Source organism: Corvus kubaryi, unplaced genomic scaffold (assembly GCF_017639235.1).
Source record: "Corvus kubaryi isolate FWS band 111438036 unplaced genomic scaffold, C.kubaryi_AGA036_p1.0 65310, whole genome shotgun sequence".
In the NCBI taxonomy this organism is placed as follows: domain Eukaryota; kingdom Metazoa; phylum Chordata; class Aves; order Passeriformes; family Corvidae; genus Corvus; species Corvus kubaryi.
The window spans coordinates 69,998-94,880 of NW_024581913.1; the positions used below are offsets into that span (position 1 = coordinate 69,998).

A 24,883-nucleotide genomic window follows, 5' to 3' on the forward strand; every position below is an offset into this window, starting at 1 on the left:
TATTATTGAATCATTTATGTGAGGGAATGTCTGAGTATGGACTCGGCTTCTGGGCTGTACATACTTGAAGTGGAGCTGTATTTAGGTAACAAAGTCACAGACAACATCATTGTGGAAATGGACCCAGAACTTTATCACATTTTTTTGCAACCTGAAGCATGCAACAGGCTCCGGAATCCCTGGAGGGCTGACCTCATCAGTGTGTCACAGTCACAGTTAAATGGACAAGCTCTAATTCCTGGTTCCCACTGCTTGCAGGCAGGGTTTGCTTAGCAGGAGCAGCTAGACTAAAAGGCACTGCATAGTCCCTTAGGGACTTTGCTGGCAGAGAGGAGGCTGAGCTCAGAAATCCTCCGGTGGATTTCTGCTTAATTTATCCTCTGCAGCACAGTGATGTGATGTTGATCATTTTGTTAGAGCTGAAACAAGAGACCTCCCTTTGTAATTGCTGTCTGCAGGGTCAGCATGGATCATCTGGGCTAACCCCTTAGGTCCCATGTTGCATTGGTCCAAAACCTATCACGTTAGGAGGGGAGCCTGGGGAGGGTGTGGAAAACAGCTCAGTTGGAATGAGATAATGTATTTTAAAAAGACATCAGGATAGGTATTTATTTCCAGGCATGGGCAGGGATAGTGAATGCCATTTCCCAGTGGCATCACTGGGGGGAACAAACCAATTTTGGTGACTTCGGACAGGCCTTTTGCAGCCAGGAGGGGCATTAGCCAAAAACACTTGCAGCGTGAGATATCCTGGGCTAAGGCTCAGAGCTTTTGTCTCCATCAGGCCCTTGGCACCTTCACAGACAGAATCACAGAATTTTCTGAGTTGGAAGGGACCCACAAGGATCATCGACGCCAAGTCTTCAAAGGAATGGTCCCTAAGGGGATCGAACCCACAAGCTTGGTGTTACTGACCAGCTGAGCTGTGGCCATTGAAGGGCCTATCAGGGCAGTGCGAGGGGAATTTAACCGTGCTCTGTCCCCCTCCCGCAGCGCACCCGGCAGTGCCGGCCCCGGAGCGACCCACGGCCACGGTCTCGCCTCTGCGGACGCCCAGCTCGCCCTCCCGCCTGCCCGCCGCAGCCATTCGGCCTCACCCCGCCGTGTCCCCGCAGCACGGCCACCAGCCGCCCGCCCCGGGGGCCCGGCCCCTCATGCCGCTCACCTCCGCCGCCGCCGCCATCACCCCGCCCAACGTCAGCGCCGCGCACCTCAACGGGGACGTGAGCGGCGGGCCCCTGGGCCCCGCCACGCCCGGGCCTGCCGGCAAACCCGAGGAGAGGAAGAATGAGAAGGTAAGGGCCGCCGTGCCTCTGCTGTGCGCCGTGCTCCTGACACATCTCCCTCCCACGGGGCTGTTGAGGAGGCGCCCTGCGGAAACTGGTTTCCATCGCCAGACAGCTTGGGCGTCCTCATCTCACGCTATTTCCACACTTCATCCTTTCCCCCCCCACCATCCTCAACATTGCTCTCAACGTTACCTGCTCGCGGATGGGAAATAAGGTTGAATGGGCTGAATTTGTATGTTTCTTCCAATGATCAGCGCTGAGACCTGCAAATTTGCAGTGGTGCAGTGAGATGTTGTAGCGGGCTCTTGGCCGTCAGAACAGGATAGCCAAGTCAGAATCCATCCGCCTCCCTACATCGAAGAGGCTGATGGTGGCACCAGCCGCACAGCAGGTGCCTCAGGCACAGTAAAACATCGGCTTGTGAGTGGTAGGAGCTGTTTTGCACTTCCAGAAACATCTCCACTTCTTCAAGAAACTTTCATTGCAGTGGCACAGCCAAAAGAGAAGGGAGTTGGATAGTGCTCATTGGGATGTGGCACTGCAGGGCAAATCTCTTAAGAGCCAGCAGTGGGACTGATAGCTGGGTACATGTTCCCTGGCACACCTTGCTAAGAAAAGCCGGTGTGGAGAGCTGCTTTAAGCTCCCAGCCTTTTAGGTTCTTGCCAAATATTTTGCTTTTACCAAATGTTTACATTGTGTCAGCAGTTCCCATATATCAATGCTGAAGATTATCTCTGTACTGGCTAGCAGAGCAAGATCCTGGTTTGTATCTGAGTAGGAGGAAGACATGTGGGGGCCTGCTTTTCCTTTGAACCTGAAAAAAATCCTTTCCATATGTTCCCTGAGTTTTTCCATGATGACAGACACATACAGAGTAAGCAGCTTCTTTGTACATGGTAATACTGAGGTGGCAGGTCTCATGTGTCATCAGGGTCACAGATAACCCCTAGTTCCATAAAATGAGGAATACAAGTTTTAAAATCCTTTCCTTAATCCTGGCTTGGATTTTCTCTTAGTGCATTTTGGTGAAAGAAGAAGGGTGTAGAAATTCTGCCCTGGATGTGACATTTAGGTGCCTGCCTACAAAGAACAACTCCTAGGTGTGCATCAAGGACTGCATGTGGTGGAAGCAGAGCAACACCTGCTACTTCTGCAAGTCCAAGGAAGAGAATAGCATTTGGCAGGAGGTGGTAGATCTGCACATTACTTCAGAGCTTTGTGTACTAGCTTATTTAATACTTCCTAAAACACATTAAGTGACAGGTCCATGTGTTTTAATTCATGTGATACTGCATACTGAAAGTCCATAGGCAAAATTATATCAAGTACAGTCCTAAGATACTGGTTAACCTTTGCCAAGCTGTTACAGCTTAAAGTTACTGAATTTGGATGCAAAGAAATAAAATTAAGTTTTTTGAACTCCATGGATGAAGGGGAGAAGCAAATGATATACAACATCATTGCAATGGGCATTACCAAAGACCAGTTCACTATCTGGGAAGTACCAGAGAGAAGTGACAATAAAAATTTTCATTTATGACTTGACTGGGTAATACATAACTGCCCCAGCTGAAAAACATATTCCTGAATCTTGTCCATGTTATAGTTCACTTTCTTTTAGAAAGATCTGAAGTAGCAGTGTTTCCTTTCCTTTTAGAAATAGTGACTGATGTTTGGCCAGATAAGTTGTGTTCTTACTCTTTGCTAAGCCCAAATATTTCTTTGCAGCAACTGAGAGCTTGGATAATGTCAGACTGAAAACCATATAACTATTCAGAAAGGCATCTGTGAGTTGGAACTGGGACCATACCTGTAACAGTGCTTGATATTTTCAAAGTGAAGGCTGGTTGGGCAGTTTTTTGGTAAATTGGAAAGTGTCATAACAATCAGAGGGAGTATCTATGGAGAAAGGCAGTATCTGTTATCAGTACACATATTAGGAAAAAATCAGACAAGATCAAGGAGCAAAAAACAGAAGGAGGGACATAGCTAGCAAGCTGCCAGGTAAGCAAAGATCAGAAACAATTTTTCTGAGTTCAGTTTCATTATATTAATCAGTCAGGTATTTTGAGATGAAAGGAACAGAGGGGAAGTTAGTAAGAGGAGAGGTAATAAGATCTTCAGCTCTACTGAACACAGGATGGAAGGTAATTATCTCCTGAGAAACTGAGATTAGCAAGTCATATGTGATGTAAATTGTAATGTGCCATAAAATTCGCACTGTTGTTAGAATCAACAATTTTTGGTGTCCCATGAAATTGTTAACTTTAATCCTGGCTTAGTCTTTCCAGTGTCTTTTGTAGGATATGCTTGAGGATAAAGGCTGAATGATCAGAGAATTAACTGGTTTAGGAGACATTTTCATGTTATTAACCATGGTTTTCTTTCATGCAGGAATTGTCAGTGTGAGTTCACTTTGGTACAGAGGGCACACAGTACATAAGAAGAAGTAGTTTGCATTCAGGGATGGACATGATGAGGATCCATTGGTTTTCATGATTCTTTTGAGGGCTGTGGAGATAAATTGCAATTTTTGCATTTATCACTCTAGTATAGTGAGATATATTGGTCCTTGGGGAATTTTCTTCAGATTATAACTTTAGCAATGTTGATTGTCTGCTTGAAGGCTGGGCTGGGAGATAGTGAGGAAAAGTGTTTTAAGATATGATCTTCTAAGAATTTATGTTTTATGATTACCCACATAGATTCCACTTAGGGATACTAAATATGACACCAAGAGGCAGCTTCTGCAGTGAGTCCATGTAGGTTGTTTGTGTTGCTTGTTCCAAGATGGAATCAATTTCACTGTGGAAATAGCCTTGCTGAGTGCTTGGTGCAGCCATCACTGTTAATGCTTTCCTCTGTGCGAATGTTTGTATGCCAATATCACGGGTTCCTGTTGGTGTGCAGCAGTCACATATAGGCAGATCCCAAGATTTCTCTAAAATCAAAGGACTCCAATTCCGACTTTTACTCATTTCCTTGTGGAAATAATCCACATTTCCTGGCAGAAATAATCCCAAGGAGTATGGTTTCAGATCAGCATGAATTATTTTCTTGCTCATTTTCTATTAATATAGCAAATAAATCCTTAGGTCTTTTTTTTGACATCTTTAGTTCTCTGCTTCAGCTTATTTCTTGAAGATCTTGATCCAAACTTCGAAAGCTGCATGTGAACCTTGGTACTTACATTCATTTAGGTACCCTAATAATAGTGTCTTCCTATCATATTCCTGCTGACTTAATCAGGAGGTAAAATTCCACCTCCATGCCAGTCTTCGCTTGGTGGTATGCATCTATGCCCGGAGGATCCCGTCTGCAACTGGGCTTGTGCTCCACATCTCAGCTCCGTGACCAGCCTCCTGCCTGTTTAGGGAACAGTGTTGAGTACTGTCTCCTTTACCAGCTGCTGATGGTAGCTAATGAAAAACTGTGCCATAGATAGTGCCTAAGTCCACTGTGCAACAGTACTTGGAAAGTACTCTGGCAGCCAAGCAGGCTGAGAAGTAGAGCACTTGAAAATCAAAGAAATTTCAGTGCTGTACGGGCACAGTAGGAAGCAGCAGGAAAGGAGGCTCCCGCAGGGGTAGCGCCGACGCTGCAGGAATAACAAGTGGCCTGAGTACAGGTAAGGGAGCACGGCAGAAGTTGAAGAGGTAACGGTGGTCAGGGCAGCGGAGGAGAGAGAAGAGCATTGGCAGCTGCTGGGAGATAGAGCAGGGAGCACCAGAGAAGGGGTGCCAGTGGGGCATGCAGGTGAAGGGTGCTGTGCAAAGCCCACAGGAAGGGGTCCTGAAATGAGGAAGTTGAAATACAGGATGTGAAATGTATCTGAAGAAGGCAGTTGAAGAAAGTGTGAAGGAGACTCTTCCTTCTTTTTCTCAAAAACTTCCCACTTGAGGCAAATTTTTCTTCTTTTTGCAAGAAAGAAGTTTCTTTCCCCAGCAGTAAAATACTAATTTTTCCCCAGAGTCACTCTATGCCAGGTTAGGAATGGGAGCATCCCTAAGACATCACACGGTCAGGAGAGAGATAAAACAAAGAGCAAATGGACAACATCCGTTTCCTTTAAGGGCATGTAGTCATAGCAGGGTTCCTTTGAGCTCTTTGTCATTTGTTACTAATATCTGCATGTGTAGCCATCTGAAACTCAGAAAATTCAGTCCCAGTCCCCAAACCTTCTGAATATCTGAAAGAAGGAGATGGAGATCTCAGCTGTGGAATTGGAGCAAAACTGCATGGTTTGGGGGCTGTTTAAAATAGGGATGCAGCTTTTTTGGGCAGGGTGAATACTACTCAAGTTCAACTGGTAGATTACAGCTGAGAGCTTATAATTATAGTATGACTACTGCTTTGACCTTGCTCAATTTTTGCTATAATAGTTTCTGCTGTACATAATCTGGGTTGGTGCTTAATACCACTGATAAAACCACTTGTTTGAATGAATTAATGCATTTCTCATTAAATGAGCTCCTCATTATGTTAATCAAATCAAGCAAATCATGCTGGGTGGCTTGACCACTGTAATTAAACTTTCTTTAAAATCCACTCATTTGGCTTTTGATGAGGCTTTTGATTAAACCCTTCCAAAATGTCTGGCCCAAGAGCTGACAGAGAGGCAAATAAGAGCTTGCACTATCAAGTAAGTCATTAATTCATCACTGAGTTACAGTAATTCCTTACTGTTTTACCTAGCTAGAGTATATTGAAATATTTGAAAATTGGCAATGTAAAATTAAACATTTCTTATAAGTGTGCTGAGAGAACAAGTCTGTTTGCAGCTTTAAATTTAGGAACCTGGAATATATAGAGGATCTAGATTAACAAGTCACAACAAATGGAACATACACTAGGCTGCTGTTTCCTGATGTTAAGATGAGATACATCTTCAGAAAATTACTTTGAACACACACCAACAGTTTTGCATGTGAAGACTGAATGAGTAAACATCTGTCTGTTTTCACCAGTGTCACTCACTTTCTCAAGTATCAGTACTGCTCAAAATAAATGCATTCCTCAAATGATACAGTATGTTTGGCATGAGGCCGGTGTGAGAATTATATGGCAAAACGGAACAAGCCAAGGCCTGTTTTCTGGCCCTGCAAATGTCCCTTCATGACTTGCATCCGTGCTTCTAAGCTTTTTTCTCTGCCCAAAATAGGGTGGCTACATCCAGACTGCTCATCAAGAACAGTCCTGATAAGTGGTGTGGCCCAAACCATGCTCCTGCGCTGTCCTGGGAGAGTGCTAGTTCATAGAATCATAGAATATCCTGAGTTGGAAGGGGCCCACAAGGATCATCAGGTTCGGCTCCTGGTCCTGCACAGGACAGCTCCAAGAAGTACACCATTTGCTTGGGAGCATTGTCCAAATGCTTCTTGAACTCTGTCAGGCTTGGTGCTGTGACCACTTCCCTGGGCAGCCTGTTAAAATGCCCAGCCACAATCTAGGTGAAGAACCTTCTCCTGATATCCAACCTAAACCTTCCCTGGCACAGCTTCAGGCCGTTCCCTCGGGTCCTGTCCCTGGTCATCAGAAAGAAGAGATCATGAGAGCACTGCCCCTCATGAGGAAGTTGTAGACTCGCGTGAGGTCTCCTCTCTTCTCCAGGATGAGATAAGTTACCTCAGAAGCTCCTCACATGACTTCCCCTCAAGGCTCTTCACCATCTTCATAGCCCTTCTTTGGATGCTCTCTAATAGCTTTCTATGTTTCTTATATTGTGGGCTCAAAACTGCCCACAGGACTTGAGGTGAGGCTGCACCAGTGCAGAGCAGAGCAGGAAATTGATATAAGCCAAACCACAAAGGTTACTGGATGCAGACATAGGTTGGTTGCTAAATCCTGACCTTGTCCTTTGTGCCAGAATAGACATAACCAGAGAGACTTCCCTCTCCACCACTCCCTCTTCCTGTCAGTGCCTTCCTCTACTTTCTCCTAAATTGCAGCTCAGTCCTACCTGGCAGCATCCCTCAGTGCAGGCCTCCTGCCTGCACACTTAGTCGCCCACCCTGGCTTTATGTAGAGTTGAAGACTAGATCTAAGGCCCTTTAGAAATTTGGCTTCATGAACTCCGAGATGCTCTTTGACCTTAGTTTGTATTACAGCTGTCCGATTAAGCTATCACTTGGTAGACCTGAAACTGCCTGAAGAACCAGATCCTACACAGTTATGCAATTTCAGTTTTTACTTACTGTTAGTCTCTGCATTGCAACTTCTCATATTAACTTGTCCCTGAGTGAAAAGGATTTGTTATCACTTCATATCCCCAAAGACATTTTAATTCCTTATCCAGAAAATGAAAGATCAGTCTCAAAAGTGAAGTGTTGAGCACTTGCAAGGACTTTGTAGATATAAAATGATGTGACAAAAATGGTGGTCACCTGGGATGAGTAGAGGAAGCTAAGGACAGAGTTGATGCAAGCAGGCTTTTCAGATAAAAAGTCAATAGGACAGACCCTGAGTTTCTGGAAGAGGAATTTAGTCTTCCTAGCAGATATGAAATTATTTAACATTTTTCAATTTGGGGAAAAATATTTCCCTTATGTTCACCTAAGAAAGCCCACTAAGTTGCACAGGTATGAAATGGAATGATAACAACCAAGTGATTAAATGACAACAGTGCAAGACATAACAATAAAAAAATTGCACAAGACCAGAAGAGCCTGACTTGAATTCTTAGAATAAGTGTAGGATGCATTAAGAGGAAGCAACACTGGAACAGTAATCTGAAGGTTTGCATCAAAAATAATAAGTTCTGTGACACTTATTTTCCTGAGTACTCTGTAAGACATCTGAGTTGATCCTGGAGCCACCAACACCAGCATTTCACTGATCATTTTCAGAATCAGCTTTGACTTTTCCATGTAATGTGTTCCAGTTTGTTTCTTGGTAAGGATGCTTTAGTCTGGAATATTTTAGCTCAGTTCTCTCAAGATTTGTGCACAGAATACATACTGTTAATCCATTTCCTCTCAACAAAGGCGAGGGGGCTGTCTTCATCACAAATGAGCCACTACTTCCCATGCTCCAGAAAGTGAATCTTGGCTCAGTGACCAGCAAGTGATTCACCAGAAACTTGGCCAGGGAGTGGAAAGCTCTTTTTCTGGTCATGTGAATTCAGGCCACAAAGTTCGGTTTTAGGGCAGAAAACTCCTGCTTAAAATCTCTCCAGCACCTTCTCCTTCATCATTAGAGCTAATTTTGAAAGGACAAAAACCTGGCAACTCAGTGATGAATATTTTAAGGCTGGCAAATAACCCAGCCAAAAGCATGAGCCCCAGCTGTCAAAACATAGAAAACTTAAGCTTTACAATAAAACAGATTTCTGTTATTTCTGACTGGCTAGGATTTTTTTGCTTAGATCAAGGGCAATAAGTCATTGATCAAAATTTCTTTTTCTTCTTCACATTTTTGATGTTAGGAAATGCTTTCAAACTCCCCACAGATATTTCAAGCGCTGACTTTGCTGCCAAGCAGTCTCCGAAAGCTATTCCTTTTTTCTCTCCTCTCCCCCCGCTTCTGCTTATCTGCCTCACAGTGCTGTCACAGGATTTCTCAAGTGTCCACAGTGGATTTCTCTAACACTCTTTTGAGTGGTTCTGTGCTGCACTCTGCGGCCTTAAGGGGAAGCGGATCCAGGGGAAGAGAAGATGGAGAGTGCTTTAACTTCAAGAGGAAACTCAGTTTATCTACTAACTGGAGATGAAGCTGTTTGGATGCCAAGGCACGGCATTCTCCTGGCACCTGTAGAGACCTAATTTTATAGCACAGAGGTCCCATGAGCTTTTGCTAAATCCTTAGTAGGCTTGAGGAGGAAAGTAGAACTGACAAAAGAAAGAGCATGCAAGGGAGCACTGGAAGCAGAAGGCTGGAGGCGTATGTGTGTGCGAGTGTGTGTCTGCGTGTGAGCATCCCAGCACTGGCGTTCCCATGGCATTCCCCTGCCTGCAGAAGAAATCATGCAGGACCAGATGGCTGGATGGGGCCAGGCTGTGGGTGGGGATGGCAAGTACGTCCTTGGATTAGTCGGGTGAAATGTAAGCGCTCTTGTGCTATCAGTGAGAGACATTGACACATTCCGCCTGTTGCAGGATCATAGGGGCCAATCCCACCCCAGACCACACATCTCTGCAGCTGAGCATCCCCTCATGGCTTCTGCCCTCTCCCTGCCCTGTTCCTGAAGAACATGTTTTGATCTCTCATTCCCTCATGACATTAAGTTCCCAATTCCCATGCATGGGTTAAAAAACCCAGAGTGTGAATTCTGTTCGTTCCTGTCCCTGTAGTTTTCCTTTCTGCCTGAAGCAGTAACACACAGAGCTGGCATGAGCTGATGCTACCCCACCACTCCCAGGAAGGAAGGCATGCAGGATGAAACCATTCCAGCAGAAAAAGAGAGTAGGAAGCTGGATGCCTTGAAAATAGTGAAACAACTTGCAGTGTGTCAGAGTTGGTGGCATCTTGGCATCCCACACATTCAGGACTCGTTTGTTTTCTTCAGTGGTTTTCCAACTGTGAATTCACAAGGCAGTAAGTCTTAAACCACGAAGATGCAACAGAGATTACTCACTGAGATACAAGAATTTCAAGTGCCAATGCAGTTTTTTTATGGAGACAAAGCCTGAACTTTCCTGTGAAAATTGTCTCTAATCAACTTTTCAGTGCACGTGTTTCTTTTTCTCATCACATGGGTACTGGTATTTTTCCTAGGTGGTTTAAAATATCTACAATCAGTGCAGAAATCTTTCAGCAAGCTCTGCTAGAAGAATTACGTAAACTAAATGAAATTGCAGTTTCTGACAAACATCAATACTGTAGGAATAGCATGTTACAACAATCAACAAATACCTGTGGCATGTTTCTATTTTTGTTATGTAACTTGAGGGCATAACCAAGTTACAGCAAAGGGATATTTATCATATTTTGTACACTTTTGTTTATTATTCTTATTGCAGAAGCAGCATAAAGATTCACAAGCCCTCGGCCTTTCCTTTGCCAAATGGTAAAGCCACTTTAGAGTCAGTCTGGGTTGTTATTTTTTTCGACTGAATGTCTCAAGCATCTAGTAATTCCCTTTGGACCTAGTGAAGACATGGAGTCAGTACTCGTCTCTGAAGGACTGAAAAAAAATGTTGTTATTTTGGCCTCTGGAGAAAAGATCAGTCTCAGGAATTCAAAAAGTACACCATGCAAAAGTCACTTCTCTGACACTACAACTGCAGGCTGCCTGTAATCAATTAATGCAGTCTGTCAAGCAGTCAACCTTCTAAAAAGCAATTTATTATAAAGGCAGAACTCAACCTGTTGCTTTCCCTTTTTTTGCATATATTTTGTTTGGTTCATATTCACTGACATGCTACTGTAAGTTAAGACAGCAGAATCTGTAATACTATACTTTAGTCCTCGCTCACTGTATTCAGCACACTAGAAGCAGACTGTCGTTGGGCTTCATCACCAGATGCCTCAGGGAGAGAAGAAGTAATTTAATATGAGTCCATGGCCAACTTATTTTGCAGTAAAGTAGATTTCCTGTGCTATAGTTTTTTGTCCCAATTCATGATCAGTCCAGAACTAGTATATTTTAAAATGGAACTAGCTGGCTTTTTTTATGACCTCAGAGATCTCTATTCCCTCCTGTACAACATCATGTTATTTTTCATATCTTTAGTTTTGAGACAGAAGAGGGAGGAGGTCAGGCAGGCAGATCCTATCCACGCAATGGTGCCTGCTGTGGCAAGGGAAATGCATAAGCTAGGCTTTGATCAGGACATAAAAGAGGAAACTGATTTTCCAACTTTTAAAATTTTTTCTGGACAGGTTTTATATCTAAGCCAGATACTCCTGGCTGGCAGACTTAGAGTGAACCTGGCTGAGAGATACAACTGGCCAGCAGAGACAGTGGCACAGGGGAGGTAGTAAGGATGGTGGCCCTGAAGCCTGGGGTGGATTTCCATTCATTAGCCATGAGAAAGTCAGGTGGATGCCAACTACCCACCACAGATGTCTGACTTTTCTTGAAATTGTTCCACTAAGACCATTCTGCAACTTCCCTGAATGATCCATTCCTGTCCTTTCATATTCCTCGGGCCAGAAAATTCCGTTATCCCTCACGAATCTTTTATGGTTATAACTCAGTCTTGCTTCTTCATATCTTGCTCCAGATGGAACTGCTGATCAGCTTTCTCTTGACAGCCTTTCACATGTTAGAGAACTAATAATGTGTTTAGTCCTTGAGAATTCTCTTCTTTCAACCTCACTGAGCCCAGTTCCCAGCCTTTCTTCACAGTAATGTTTTCGAGGCCTCTGATTACACTTGCAGCTCTCCTCTGGGCAGTCTTCAGCTTGACGGAGTCTTAAAAGCAGTGTCCCAGAGTGGAGTAGTGCTGAGATCTTGTTAGTGCCAATTAGGATGGAATAAGCACTTTCTATGACTTATATGTAAGTTCACAGATGAAGTTTTTCTTTTTCACCGCAGCACCTTGACTCACTCCCAGTTTGTGATCCAGTGTAACTTCTATGTCCCTTTGGAGAGCTGCTGGCTGGCCAGTCACTCCTCATTTTGCATCTGTGCATTTGATTTCTCATTCCTAAAAGTTGCATATCATGCTTATCTTTGCAGATTTCATTATGGTGATTTGGGATAATTTCTCCATTTTAGGAAAATTCTTCTGAATTCTACCCGGTTAATCCTACTGTTGTGGATTAACCCTGGCAGGCAGCTTAGACTCACACAGCCACTCACTCGCTCCCTGCCACAGTGGGAAGGGAGAAAGAATCCATGAAAGTGAGAAAATTCATGGAATGAGATAAAGACACTTCAATGGTTACAGCAAAAACTGTGTACACAAGCAAAGCAAAACAAGGAATTCACTCACCATTTCCCATCAACAGGCAGATCTTCAGCCGTCTTTCAGACAGCCAGGCTCCGTCACACTATCACTGTGAATGTGCCCCACTTCCTAATTCTTCCCCAGGCTTTCAGTTGCTGAGCATGACACCATATGGTCTGGTATATCCCTTTGGTCACTAAGGGTCAGCTGTCCCCACTGTGTCCCTTTCCAGCTCCTTGTGCACCCCCAGCCCCTTTATTGGTCGGGTGGGCAAGAGGCAGAAAAGGCCTTAACAGTGTGCAAGGGCTGCTTGCTAACTAAAACAGGGTGTGTTATTACCCTTGTGTGGTCACAGATCCAAAATACAGCACCATACAAGCTACTATGAAGAAAATTAACTCTATCCCAGGTAAAACCAGAACACTGCTTGTGGACTCAATCAGCTCAGTACCCACTGCTGGTTTTAGAAGTACACTCAGTAGCTCACTCAGCAAGTAATTAATGGAAAGATTGACTAGCACTGGGACTGAGACAAGCCCTGATGGCACATACTTGAAATGTCCTCTTGGTTTGACAGAAAATCATTAACTGGAAGACATTGCAAAGCAACTGGTAGCATCTGGTTATCTATAGCTGGAATTCTTGCATGAATACTGCTGAGTTAAAAAGAAGGCGACTGGAAGGGGCTCCTCAAACACACATGTTGCTGTTCTAGCAGGAAGAAGTTGAAAGAAACAAACCTGTGCAAGATAATCATCGTGTTGCCTACTCTGCTCTGGGAAGATTGTCAGATACAGCAAAGTAATCATAGTAGAGGACCTTGAAGAGAAGTTGTGATTGCTTAACTAATGGGCTATTAATTCTGTTATCTTTATAGTCAGAGACATTCCAATCAACCAGGATCAAATTCAGGATGGGACAATTCTAAGTTAATGTTTGCCTATTCTGTTTTGCTAAAATGAAAAATAAGAAAGTCTGCCAGTCTGTCAATCAACCCCTGCAGTCTTGCACCGTTATCTGACTTGTGTAAAGGGTTTTTCATCTTCAACTGTGGTAGGCAGGCTCAGAGATGGAATGACAAAGCTGTCATTTCTGCTCCAGTGCAGTAGTGATTTTATCTTTATATAGTTTCCATCATTTTCAGATGTGAGATGTATTTGCCCAACATCTCCACAGAAGCATTTTTAACTTACGTGTTAAAATTGACCATTTCTTTCCAATGATTGTCAGGATTCACCATTTATTTCAGGTCACACTGGCCTCTTCTTCATCAGTCAACTAGCTAGCAGAGTGAAGAGGAATATGCTGTATATGTGCTGTCATTGGTAATTATTTCTGCAGTAGTTGCAAATGAAAACACCAACCAGATGTCACTGCCTTATTGCATAGCACAATCCAGACATGCAACAAATTTGTGTTCGGAGAGCACTTGAGGTTACAGATGTGACTCTGTGTGTAGCCTATATGAGATGCTTCTCAGTGGCTGCATCACTGATATTACCCTACTGTCAGCTCTGGCATAAAGAATATCCTCAGACGTCTTGGGTTACCCAAATCACTTTAAGCCTGACAGTTGAGCTAACGTGTTTTGTCTCACAGTTGGGATAGGATGAGGCAATGGAGAACATTGGCTTAGGTGGCACACATGACAAGCGGTAATTAGTTAAATCGGTGTAACTCAGTTGCATTTCATTATATGGTCATACCTGCAGGTCATGTGTCAGGGAAAAAGAAGAGGACTAAACAGACAAATGAAGGGAAGGTAGAATGGAGGGACAGGATAGCAAAGTAAAACCAGGGTTAGTACAAAACGAACGAAACCCCACAGTCCTATTGACTCCCCTTCCCTGCTTATGCCCTAGTCGTTCTTTTTGGTTAGCTCTGTTTTTCATTGCTGATCCTTCTTGCTCTGCACTTTAATTTAACAAAGAGGAATTTTATATTCCTAAAGACCCGTCTTTAGTATAGGATAATGTTGGGGTTTTAGGAGCTCTCTTTTTTTTTTTTTTTTTCCCCATGTTAAAGGAATTTCCCCCATACGTGTTGCTATGGGAACAAACGGCCAGATACTTCAGAAAAACAAAAGAGCTGGCTACTTTTTTTGTTTCACCTGGGTGTGTGGGCAGTAGGTCTCAGCCTTTGGACAGAGAGGGATGCTGCTTTCTTCAGCTGCTTTTCCTTCTGCTAGAGAAGCCCCGGGATCGCAAAGCCCGCCTTCCCTGCCCCGCTAGGAGCCGGGCTGTGGCCACCCTGCCCCCGCTGTTGCTTCAAGCCTTTGCTGCGTTGTAGCCGTGCTCTCCCAGCCTGCCCAGACCTCCGGGGGGGTTCCCCGCTTGGATACATCGCGTCTGCCACCCGGGATTTGTGCTCGTCTCTGCCGTTCCAGCCTGCTGTTCCCGAGGGTCCGGCCGGACACCGGGATCGGCTGCCCAGGGGGTTGTGAAGCCTTTGTTCCATCCCTTCCTGGGATCCCAGGGCACCGGTGCCGCGCGCTCCCCGAGCTCGCTCCGGAGCGCCCCCTGCAGCCGCGGGGGAACCATCGCACCTGCCCTGCTCACCGGGAGCCGCCAGCGCCCCTGCCGGCTGCGGGCGGAACTGCACCCGAGGGGAAAGGGCCCGACAGTCGAGAAGGCCGGGACTGGGTTTGTGATTGCTGTTACTGCCAATAGTTACTGTTGTTTGTTTGACTGGTTATACACATATAGATATATAATAGTAAAGAACTGTTATTCCTATTTCCCACATCTTTGCCTAAAAGCCCCTTGATTTCAAAATTATAATAATTCGGAGGGAAGGGGGTTGCATCTGCCATTCCAAGGCAGGCTTCTGCCTTCCTTAGCAGACACCTGTCATTCAAACCAAGATAGGTATTTTTAGCAAATGTGGGAGGGGGTATTTTTTTAAGCAGCAAAAAGATAAAACTAGGAAAAAAGATGAAATATTAGTTTTTGCTGAAGAGAGGATGCTCTTATGACGTGTGCTGCCAAGACTTGAGAAAGCAAGCTTTTTGCTTGCAAAGCTCACTAGTAATTACAACCCAAGTGTTGTGGCATTTGGAAAGTGACAGTTCCTTGGTGACTTTATCAAAGAAATTGTCATTTACATGCCTGGTCATTCCTGTGACACTGAAAGCCACTTTCTTGGCAATAATTTAAAATTATTCTGGGATTCTTTCTTCATTTTTTTAGAGAGTATACTTGATCAATTGATCTTCATGAGAGAAAACTATTTCAGTCATCTTAGTGTGTCCTAGGAGTAATTCACGGGGCTGCTTGGAAACATAGTAGGAGTGAAAATGCCTGTCACACAGCTGACAGGGAAGGTTGCAGAAACCTCAGCTGCTTTGCCTGCAAAGCTTACGCACTTCAGTAATTATTTGTGATTATATTCAGTGATTACACATCAATGTGCAGGACAACAGTTCTGTCCCTATGCAAGAGACATCCTAGCGGGGCCTGTGATGCCCGTGGAAAAATAGCAGCTGTGACTCCCCGCACACCCCTGTGTGCTGAGAGGCTGAGCTTCTCTTAAGCCTAGAAAAGAAGCCATCAGCTTGAGCATGTTAGTAGTATCACTTGCTTTGTTTGAGATACACTGTCATGATGGTAAGAGGGAGTAGGGACAAGGCCTGATGTTTTTAATGCATGAAATAAATCAGAAATATTTGGGGGATGCTCACTCAGATTTGATGCTGTGATAGCTGCCAAAACTGGAGGTCAGCCTTCAGAGAGAGCAATATCTTCATGCTTGTGGCTTTGATTGTGTGAGGGACCTGCTTCTAAAATGTCAGACCATCTGAGGACCATCAGGGCCTCTCTCATTCCTGTCCCTCACTCAGTCCAGGCTGACCCAGCAGCAGTGCAAAACCCATATAATTTTCAGAAATACAAGCAAGAGGAGCTTCTGCTTTGATCGCCTCTAGGCTGCAGTCCATGCAGGTATGATGTATTCTGCCAGTCTCAACTGACTCCTCAGTCTCCAGCTAAATGCATCTTTTAGGAACTGTTTAATCCTTGGAAGGAATTATTTCACTGTAATGTCTTCCAGTGTCTAGTACACACAAATTCTGGCAATTTTGCACTGTCCACAGACAGACCTTTTTTCTCTTCCAATGGGGAATTGATTTTGAGAGAAGAATATGCCTCATGTGATACCTAATTTTTCCACAAGCAATCTTCCCTCTGAGTGCAGACCCGCACAATACGATGTAGTTTGTTGGAAGTGCTGAAATTACAGCCTGAGGTGGCACAGCTGCTGGAACAAGATCAGCCAAGCAGGAATAGATAGATACATCAGGGATAAGGCACAAGATGGCCACTAATCCAAACCATTTACCCTCATGTTTCTGCTTTCCATAAAAGTACAAGTGTCATTTGCCTGTCATTTAACAAGATTACAAAGCAAGGCCAAGCAACTTTAACTGTTTGCTTCTGAAACAAAATCTATCCCTTGTGAATGGGTAGAGCCAGAGCCAACTACGTATAAGACTGAAGTATGTCGAAGCACATTGTGACTTCTGCCATTGATTCTGTTTCACTCAGGTGTTCAGTGAGTGAGCTTGCTCTGGCTTTCTGCAAAATGAGAGTGTTGCTCCCAGTGCTTCCCAGGACAATAAATCGTTTTCACTTCCTTATGAGAGACAAGGAACAGCAAGCTAACCAGTCAGTCTAAATCATCTTGTTTAGAAACATTAATCTTAAGCAGTTTGTCTAGCAGTTAATTTATTTGTACATCTTTTTCTCATTTCAGAATCCTGTGCTGTCGGTCAAGCTGTGATAGATTATCCTCTAGTTTGAATAAATGAACCTAGAATTTCACAAGAACGCTCATGGTCTGTCCAGATGTTTTGTATAAATTCTCTAGAAAGTACAGTTAGTCTTCCATAGTTGCCTAAATCATTTAGGCACCTTGATTTGTATTAAAACAAAGGTGTAACATTTCTAGGCTTCAGATTAGGTTAGGTCTTCAAGACAAGGTGTATCATAATGTAGGAGACCCCCGTGGTTGCTGCAAGGAAGCCCTTGGCATGTACAAAGGCAGTGCAACATCAGGTTAGGAAGCAAACTGGTATCCAAGAAAGAACAGGGCCTTGTCAGCCCTGCCACCGGTACTTGTGAGGCTCCTTGGTTCAATGTGAGTGCAGCAGCCCTCAGTCTGTGGTTTGCACAGCAGAGATGGAGTTGAGGAATCCAAACAGCAGTTGCAGGGCTGTGAAAGTGCTCTGGGATTGCAGTTCCCAACCCTTTGTGTCTCTTCCTTGGCTGACACTGCATCCTGATGGCTGCCTTTTGCCCTCTCTCAGACCCTTGCAGCTGAGGAAGTCTCTGAACAGCTGATTTCCCAAAGCTGAGAGGGCACAGGGGAGGGCTCATTCCCGGTTTAGTCCTGTTTCCTAAGCTTTTGCCAAAATACCTAAATTTTTTACCGTAGCAATAATTCTGAGAATGTTACTGTTTTTACGATCTCTTTATAGTGAGGTGGAGTTACCCTGTCTATGCTCTAAGTACTGTTTCATTTACCTGTTGGGATTTACTGAAGCACTGAAGGTTTGGATTCATACCACTATTTTAATAGCCCTTGCTAGGTCTGTTCTCCATTAATTTGTCTAATCCCCTTTGAACCTCTTCATACTTTTGGCTTCCACAATACTATGTGCATGAAGTCCCCATTTAATTATGTGTTGTGTGAAAAAGTGCTTCCTATTTTTTAGTTTCAACCATTTGCCTGATAATCTCATTTAGGTTCCCCCTAATTCTTGTACTGTGGGAGATAACTGATCCATTTCCCAAGTACCTTCTCTGCAGGAAGGGATTCTGTAGGTCAGTATTTCCTGTCAGTTTTCTGCTTTCCGAGCATCCCCAAAGTATACTTGATGCCTCTCTATGTAGGGAGTGTGGTGGGCAGGAGAGGGGAGCAGAGGGGAGATCTCAGTGCTTTGAGCCGAACTTCCCTTACCTGTTGTAGGATAATCAAAATGCAGTGAAGTGCTGAGCAAAGAAAGAAGCTGAATGTGAAATGTACAAGGATACCAGGCCTGCTGCTTCCTTTTGAGTACCAAAGAGGTTGCTCACACTTAGAAGGAAGAGGTGAACTAAAATTAGGACTAAAACACATCCATCTGATCTTAGTTCTAGAGAGGGTGGGTGCTTAGAAATAAGTGGAAATGTCACACAGTCTTCATGAGAACCATGATTTCATCACTTCTCTGGTGGTGTTCTTGCATTTCAGTTTATCTGTACACAATTTTGAGTTACTTCATCACAGCAGTAGTTCTCATTTCCACTGTGCTGTGTTTCAGCTGTTCCCATGAAAAAGTAGCACTAAAACTGCTACAGTGTCAGTGTAGCAAGTCATCTGTCCCTCATTCACCATTAACCGTGTTAGAGTCCCTTTTACCTTCTACCTTTTCTGAATTTGGCAGCCTCTGGGAAGCTTGATGATAGCTGAGACTCTCTGCTTCCTCTCCAGTTGCTTTTTTTTTTCCCTTTGAGCTAGCCTTTAACTTTGCTCCAGTGTTTGAAAGATCTAATATTCCATCTAAATTGAATATTGAAATATATTTTTGGATTCCCTCTTTATCTCTTTTTGTAGTCTCTAGAGCCTTGCATCTGCCTTAGTTCAACAAGAGCACATGATGAAGTGCCTATGTGCTTTGCTGTATTGGGACCTGAACGCTAATTTCTTATTCTCAGTTTTGTTCTCAAAACTTTTAAAATTCCCAGTCAGGTCTAGCAAGACATTTTACTTATTTTCCCCTGTTTTTAATAGTATCTATCTTCAAATTAATAATAAATAAGTCTAATATTTTTGTGCACATCTGTATGCATGTTACTGTCACTGGAATTTAAAAGCTAAAGATACTGTCATCCTAAAATCCTTTTTATTTCTTGGCATGTAACATGTATACTGAGATTATAATAATAGACTTGTGGCCAGGAACAGTTGTCTCCATTGAAAACTAAATCTTTGGCAAGTATTTCCATACAGTATATGATACTAAACTAGTCTTTCCCTAAAATCAGAAGAAATTGTGTAGTAAGTAATTGCTGTTGTCTTGTTCAGCATGTCATCGATTCCTCATGAGAAATAGTGGCAAGTTGCAAATGATAAATACATATCCAAAGACATTTCAGACCTTAAGCTTTCCTTTGAGACAATATTGGGTTGGGGGGGGTTGGCAGGGCTTTTTGAAAGATTATCAAAATCTGAAGTCAAATAATTTTACAGATTTAAAAAACCCAGATAGCTTTTTTCCTGAGACATAACCCAAAATACGACCTACTGTTACAATGCAAGCATCAATCACCAGTAGCCACAATGGAATCAGAATAAAAATGCACTGTTTTCCAGCCATTAACTTAAATTTACTCAAACAAGCACTGACCAAGTAAAACAAGCAATAAAAAGTGGTGGTTTGGGGGTACTGACTGATAGACGAGTTCCTGATTTGTGAGGGCATTTGAGCCCTCGTAGGGCTCAGGGCGGCATTTAAGCAGTTTTGTTTCTTTTTTCTTCATTTTTAAATGAAACCTCTTCTTCTCTCTCTGGCTCTCTTATCTATTGATGTAACTGGTGTTGCATGAGAAATTACCTCATTTCAGTGACTGGAGACAGCTTTTCTATCAGCTGCAGTAAGGTTTCCTCATTTGTTTAATGAACCTGGAGAGGTAGAAAATTAAGTATTAGGAGCTGCAGAGGAAGAAAACTAAACCAGAATGTTCTGTGCATTTGGGTGGTTTAAAAAAAATATATCTATATTAATATAGCCAGTACATGAAATTGGTATTTAGATTATGGCATGATTATTGCTTTGCAGACTGGGGACTCCATTATCACTCAGTCATCAATGAAGTAGCTGCATTCTGTGCTCATCTCATCTCTGAAGCTGAAAGAAGAGCTAGTTATTATCTTCAAGTGAGTTATTAATGAGGGGAAAAATCATCCCCAATTACTGTGAAGCAAAATATTTCAACATTTACATATCTCAGACTTTAATTTTGATCTAATCCTTCGTGAGTTCTTAAGCTCAGACGGTATTCACTTTTCCAAACATTCTCGCAGTGGCATAACAAGAGGAACTTACACCTGTCCAAGTGCTGGCTTCCCTAAGGGTATGCTTCAGGGTCACAGAAGTGCTGCCCATCCCATCCTTGTGCTGCTAGAGACTGATTTCCTTTGAGATTCCTTCATGCTACACCATAGGAACAGAGCCTCCACTGTAAGCTTTGCCAGAGAAAAAATTCTGAGTTGTCTATACTGTCTGCATTCCCAGTCCATTTTTTTTTCTTAACTAGAAGCAGCCTGGAATTTATTTGTAAGGGCTAATCTTGTTCTTTTGCTTTTCTTTGAATCCTTTTGAAATTAATGGTTTGGAAGTTTTGACACTGAATGTCCTAGAATAAAACCTGGGCAACACAAAGGTGATGATTTAAATTCAGTTAAACATGTGGGCAGTAACCAGGAGATGGGAGAAGTGCTGTCCACACTGTGAATCCATCCATCAACACAGATGTGAAGGTCTGACCTTGGCAGATTCAGGAGGTAGGGATGTCAAACACAGTTTGCAGTCAGTTGGAAATGTAGCTACTAGACAAAGAAAACTCAATAATTACACAGCTGTTTCAGTAGATTACAGATTTCCTAGAAAACAATAAAACAACCATCTGTGAATGGAAAAAATGTGAACTATCTTTCTTTTAATTCAAAAACTTAATTTCTGAAAGTCATCAGATATGTCCCCTGTAAACTTATTATCTCTTTTCAAAAGCAATGGAGTCTGTAACCAATCAGTGTAGATTTCTCTACAGCATTTATGCCCATTAATGCTTGATTGATTTACAGTGAAACTGCTGAAGGACTGTCTTGAATAGACATATAAATATTAATTTCTTGTGAAGGATGGCTGCTATTACACTAAATATTAAATGAACTCATAATACTTGGACATTTGCAATAAATCACTACTGGGACTGCATACTAACACCCCATTCCCTTTTTTTTTTAATATTAAAGCCCCGAAAAAGAGCTGGTTGCTCCCAAGGAAATATAGAGTTTTGTAACACTGGAATCATTAACAAATTCCCACAGCACAAGGAGGAGTTTCAACTTAGTCCCATTTTACAGATAGAGGGAGGAGACATGAAGTGGTTTAGGTTGAACTGCTGATCACAGAAGGTTCAAACCCGATCTGTTTCTCATGAGAGACATCACAGTAAATTATCACTTCCTGACAGTCCTTCTTTTGCTTGAAATGCTCCGATCGCATCAGCAGAGGATCTGGCCATGCGATAGCAGAAGGCTGAGAGCCAGACTCAAAGGGAGAAAGAGCTGGACATATTGTCTAATCTGCACGCACACAAAGTGGTTGGTATCAGGTCACCTCTTAAATCTTGCCCAAGGCCGTGACTGGAAGGATGGTACTGCTCAGGTTTTGACTAGGCTTAGCAATTGAATTAAGTCATCTTCTCTCTTCCAAGACCACAGATCTTAGTTTCAGAAGTCTAGTAAATTGCTCAGTGGGGGCTAAAAATCAATTCTTTATTTTTCCTTTTATTAAAGTAGAACAAAGGGTAGATCAGCAAGTTCATTATAGCTTCCTGTTATCTAAGTGATAGTAGCTTAAGAGTAGAAATTTATGCCAGGGCTAACCCTGAAGAGTGGAAGCCGTTCTTGTAAACAAAATTGAATGGCTGTCAGACTCATCTGCTTTTTAATGTGTAGGCGGGTGTGAGTGTATGCACCTCCTTTATTCCAAATATTTTTGCTTCTGTGCCTTAAATGGTGTAAGTTCCACAAGGCTTTTCTAATGAAAGCTTGCCAAGGTATTTAAATTAGAAGCAAAAATTAGAAAAGCTGCTACCACATAGGAATATTAATTGTTCGTTATACAGGGCTTTAGTTCACATGGTTACTTTGCATTTGCAAGGCTGCCAATTAAAGAGGCTCAAAGTGCTCACTGCTGCACAATAGCCGTTTCTCCAGAGCCCCACAATGGCTATTGTATTCTGTCACTGACCTTTGGACACCTTCAAATACATATTGACACAGGATGCTGGGATCATTAGAGCTGTTGTTTCAGTGTGCCACAGGGAAAGAAGAGTTTTGCAAAAATTTTATATAATGATGACAACAACAATATTTCTTAATTAGACAACAAGAGAAAAACTGAAGCATTTTTTCTGGTGTTTCAGGTGAATTGCAGAATGCACAATTTCCATACAGTCCCTTCCCATCAGGGAAAGAAGATACTTATCAGGGGCATTTGGTCTGCTTTCCTGTTGTTTCCAGGGGAATTTATTTAATTTTTTTTAACCTGCTGGTGCCATATGGCCAGGCTCCCTTAGCTACCATGGATTCTGCCTGGGTGAACATCTTCACAGGATGGATCCTTTCATCCTGTAAGTGCAAAACACTCTTTTAAGACATAACCAGTGGTATGCAGGAGACCAGGATCTGGATGCACATTTCAGACTCTGCTCTTCAAAAATCAGTGGACTTTGGATCTGTGACAACTGTGCTTCCTTTTATCTCTTCTGTGTCTTGACATCTAAGGTATTTCTGTTTTCTTACCGGTCCATGGCAGTTAAAGAGTGCAGACAAGAACTTTGGAAGCAGAGATACCAGATACTCCTAGTACATTTACTGTAGTAAATCCAAGCATCTTTTAAAAGCTTATATTTATTTTATTGTATCCTTTCTATTCTTTAAAGCTGCTTTGAGAAATTACTTCAGCAGTCAGAACATAAAAGAGCATGATTTTAAACCTTGCATGGGACATTTTGTCTACAGAGAATAAATAAATTACTGGCTTATATTTCCAATGAGTGTTCCTGCTTAAATATAGAGAGATAGTTTCTTTTCCATAAGTCTTGCCATTTCTGGGTTTGATTTTATCCCCTGGGATCCTATTATTGAGCAAATTATCAAATCCAGCTAAACCTCACAGCTTTGAGTCTCTGAAGATAGTTTGAGTAATGGCTTGTGCTTCTGACAAAAGAGTAAGAAATCTAATAGGCCTTTTCAGAACTTCTTGTATCATTTTTAAAAATGGAAAATTTACTGCACAGCATTGCTGGTTGCAACTCTAACCTAGCATTGTAGAGCATGTACCAGAGGATAGCCAGCTTCTACATACAAACCTCTAGCCAAAAAACTTTCAAGATCAAAGACAGTATTGGGTATTTGTGTGTGCTTGAGGTAAATGTGCAGCAGGATTTCGTACACTGTTATAAAATCCAAAAGGTCAGATGTGTTTCCTCAGTAATGCAGGCTAAACTTTTTTTTCCCCCATTAATTGAAAGGGTGCTGTTATCATCTTTTCATTTCTCTGTGTCAGAAACCGTTGTAGAACTTTGAAACCTCCCATGCACTGCCACTGCAATTGCCAATTGTGAATTTTGTGGTCTATCTTCAAACATCAAGGTGATACCTTTACCTTAACACATGAGGGGAAGTGACCCACTTCTAGGAGGGAGACACGAATAGTTATTGCTGTGTGATGCAGGATGTAAAGGGGAGCACATTCTGGAAAGAGGCGTTAAACCCGACTCTTGTGCCTCCATTCTCCCTACTGTAAATCTGCATCAGGTAGTAAAAGGCAGTAATGAATGCTTCTCTTGCAGTGGGCTGGGATCTGAAATCTCTCCTCAGCCCATTGTGCTTCCCAGCAGAGGTTTTTAGCCATGGGTCCTGATTTTTCACTTGTGGGATATATCTCTATTGAGGAACAGGATTCTCCTTGAAGAGAGAGGCAGTGCTCTCCTTGCTATTTTCTCTGCATGGGAAGTTTGTAGCTTTGCTGTACCGCTGTAGCTGCACTCCTTCTTTCAAAAGGCACATGATCACTGCCTGGATAGATTTGAAAATGGGGGTAATCTTTGCAGTATGTTTGGTCCTTCCTCTACTGAGTTGAAGCCTTTTTTGATGGGGAGGGATTTTCATAGGATCTTTATTACAGAAAGCTCAAGTTCTACCTGGATCCATTTCTATGGCCGTATTGAGAGGTTTCCTGCCTCTCGACACTGAGGTTTTCCAAAACAAAAGCAAAGGGAGTTGGTATGTCTCCTCACTGCCCATGTTTTGTTTGGTTCCTTTGCAGAAGGAGAAGAAGAGCGGGCTGTTGAAACTTCTAGCAGGAGCATCAACAAAAAAGAAGTCACGCTCCCCACCATCTGTGTCCCCCACACATGACCCCCAGACAGCCATTGAAGGAGTTCTGCAAGGGGCAGTGGGGCCTGAGCTGTCCTCCCTCTCCAGTCACGGCAGAGCTGGCTCATGCCCTATCGAGAGTGAAATGCAAGGAGCCATGGGGCTGGAGCCTCTGCACAGGAAAACAGGCTCCTTGGATTTGAATTTTTCCATCCCTTCACCTGCCAGGCCACCCCTCTCTTCCATGGCAGCTATTCGGCCAGAGCCCAAGCCTTTGCCCCGGGAAAGGTAAGCTGTTTTTCTCCTGAGGTTGTCTGCATGCACAGGGAGCATTTGGAGGAGGGATGAAAGTTTAACTTGCTCAAGGGTTGTTGCAGTTTTGAGGTTCTATGGATTGACTGTAGGTGGCTCAGCTGTCTTTTAGGAAGACAGGGCTTACATGCCCTGTCCCATTGAAAATCAGTTGATACACCATGCAGGTTTAAAGAAGTGTTTAAGAGCACCTGTCCATGACACTGTAGAGCCCTGGTCTAAATGTGGAGGACAGCAGTGCTTTCTCAGCCCAAATGGTGTAAATGCTGTTGGCAAATGCCACATTCTAAATGGGATTCCTG

At 43.1% G+C, this 24,883-nt stretch overlaps 1 protein-coding gene across 1 annotated transcript in view; it reads left to right on the forward strand.

Annotated features, from left to right (window-relative positions):
- The window catches only part of LOC121673280 (E3 ubiquitin-protein ligase SH3RF3-like), a 91,711-nt gene that overhangs the window by 54,115 nt on the left and 12,713 nt on the right, over positions 1–24,883 (forward strand). The window contains exons 7-8 of the mRNA XM_042046467.1: positions 994–1,295; positions 24,220–24,557. Of these exons, the coding sequence (XP_041902401.1) occupies positions 994–1,295; positions 24,220–24,557 (640 nt within the window). The remainder of the gene's footprint in view (positions 1–993; positions 1,296–24,219; positions 24,558–24,883) is intronic.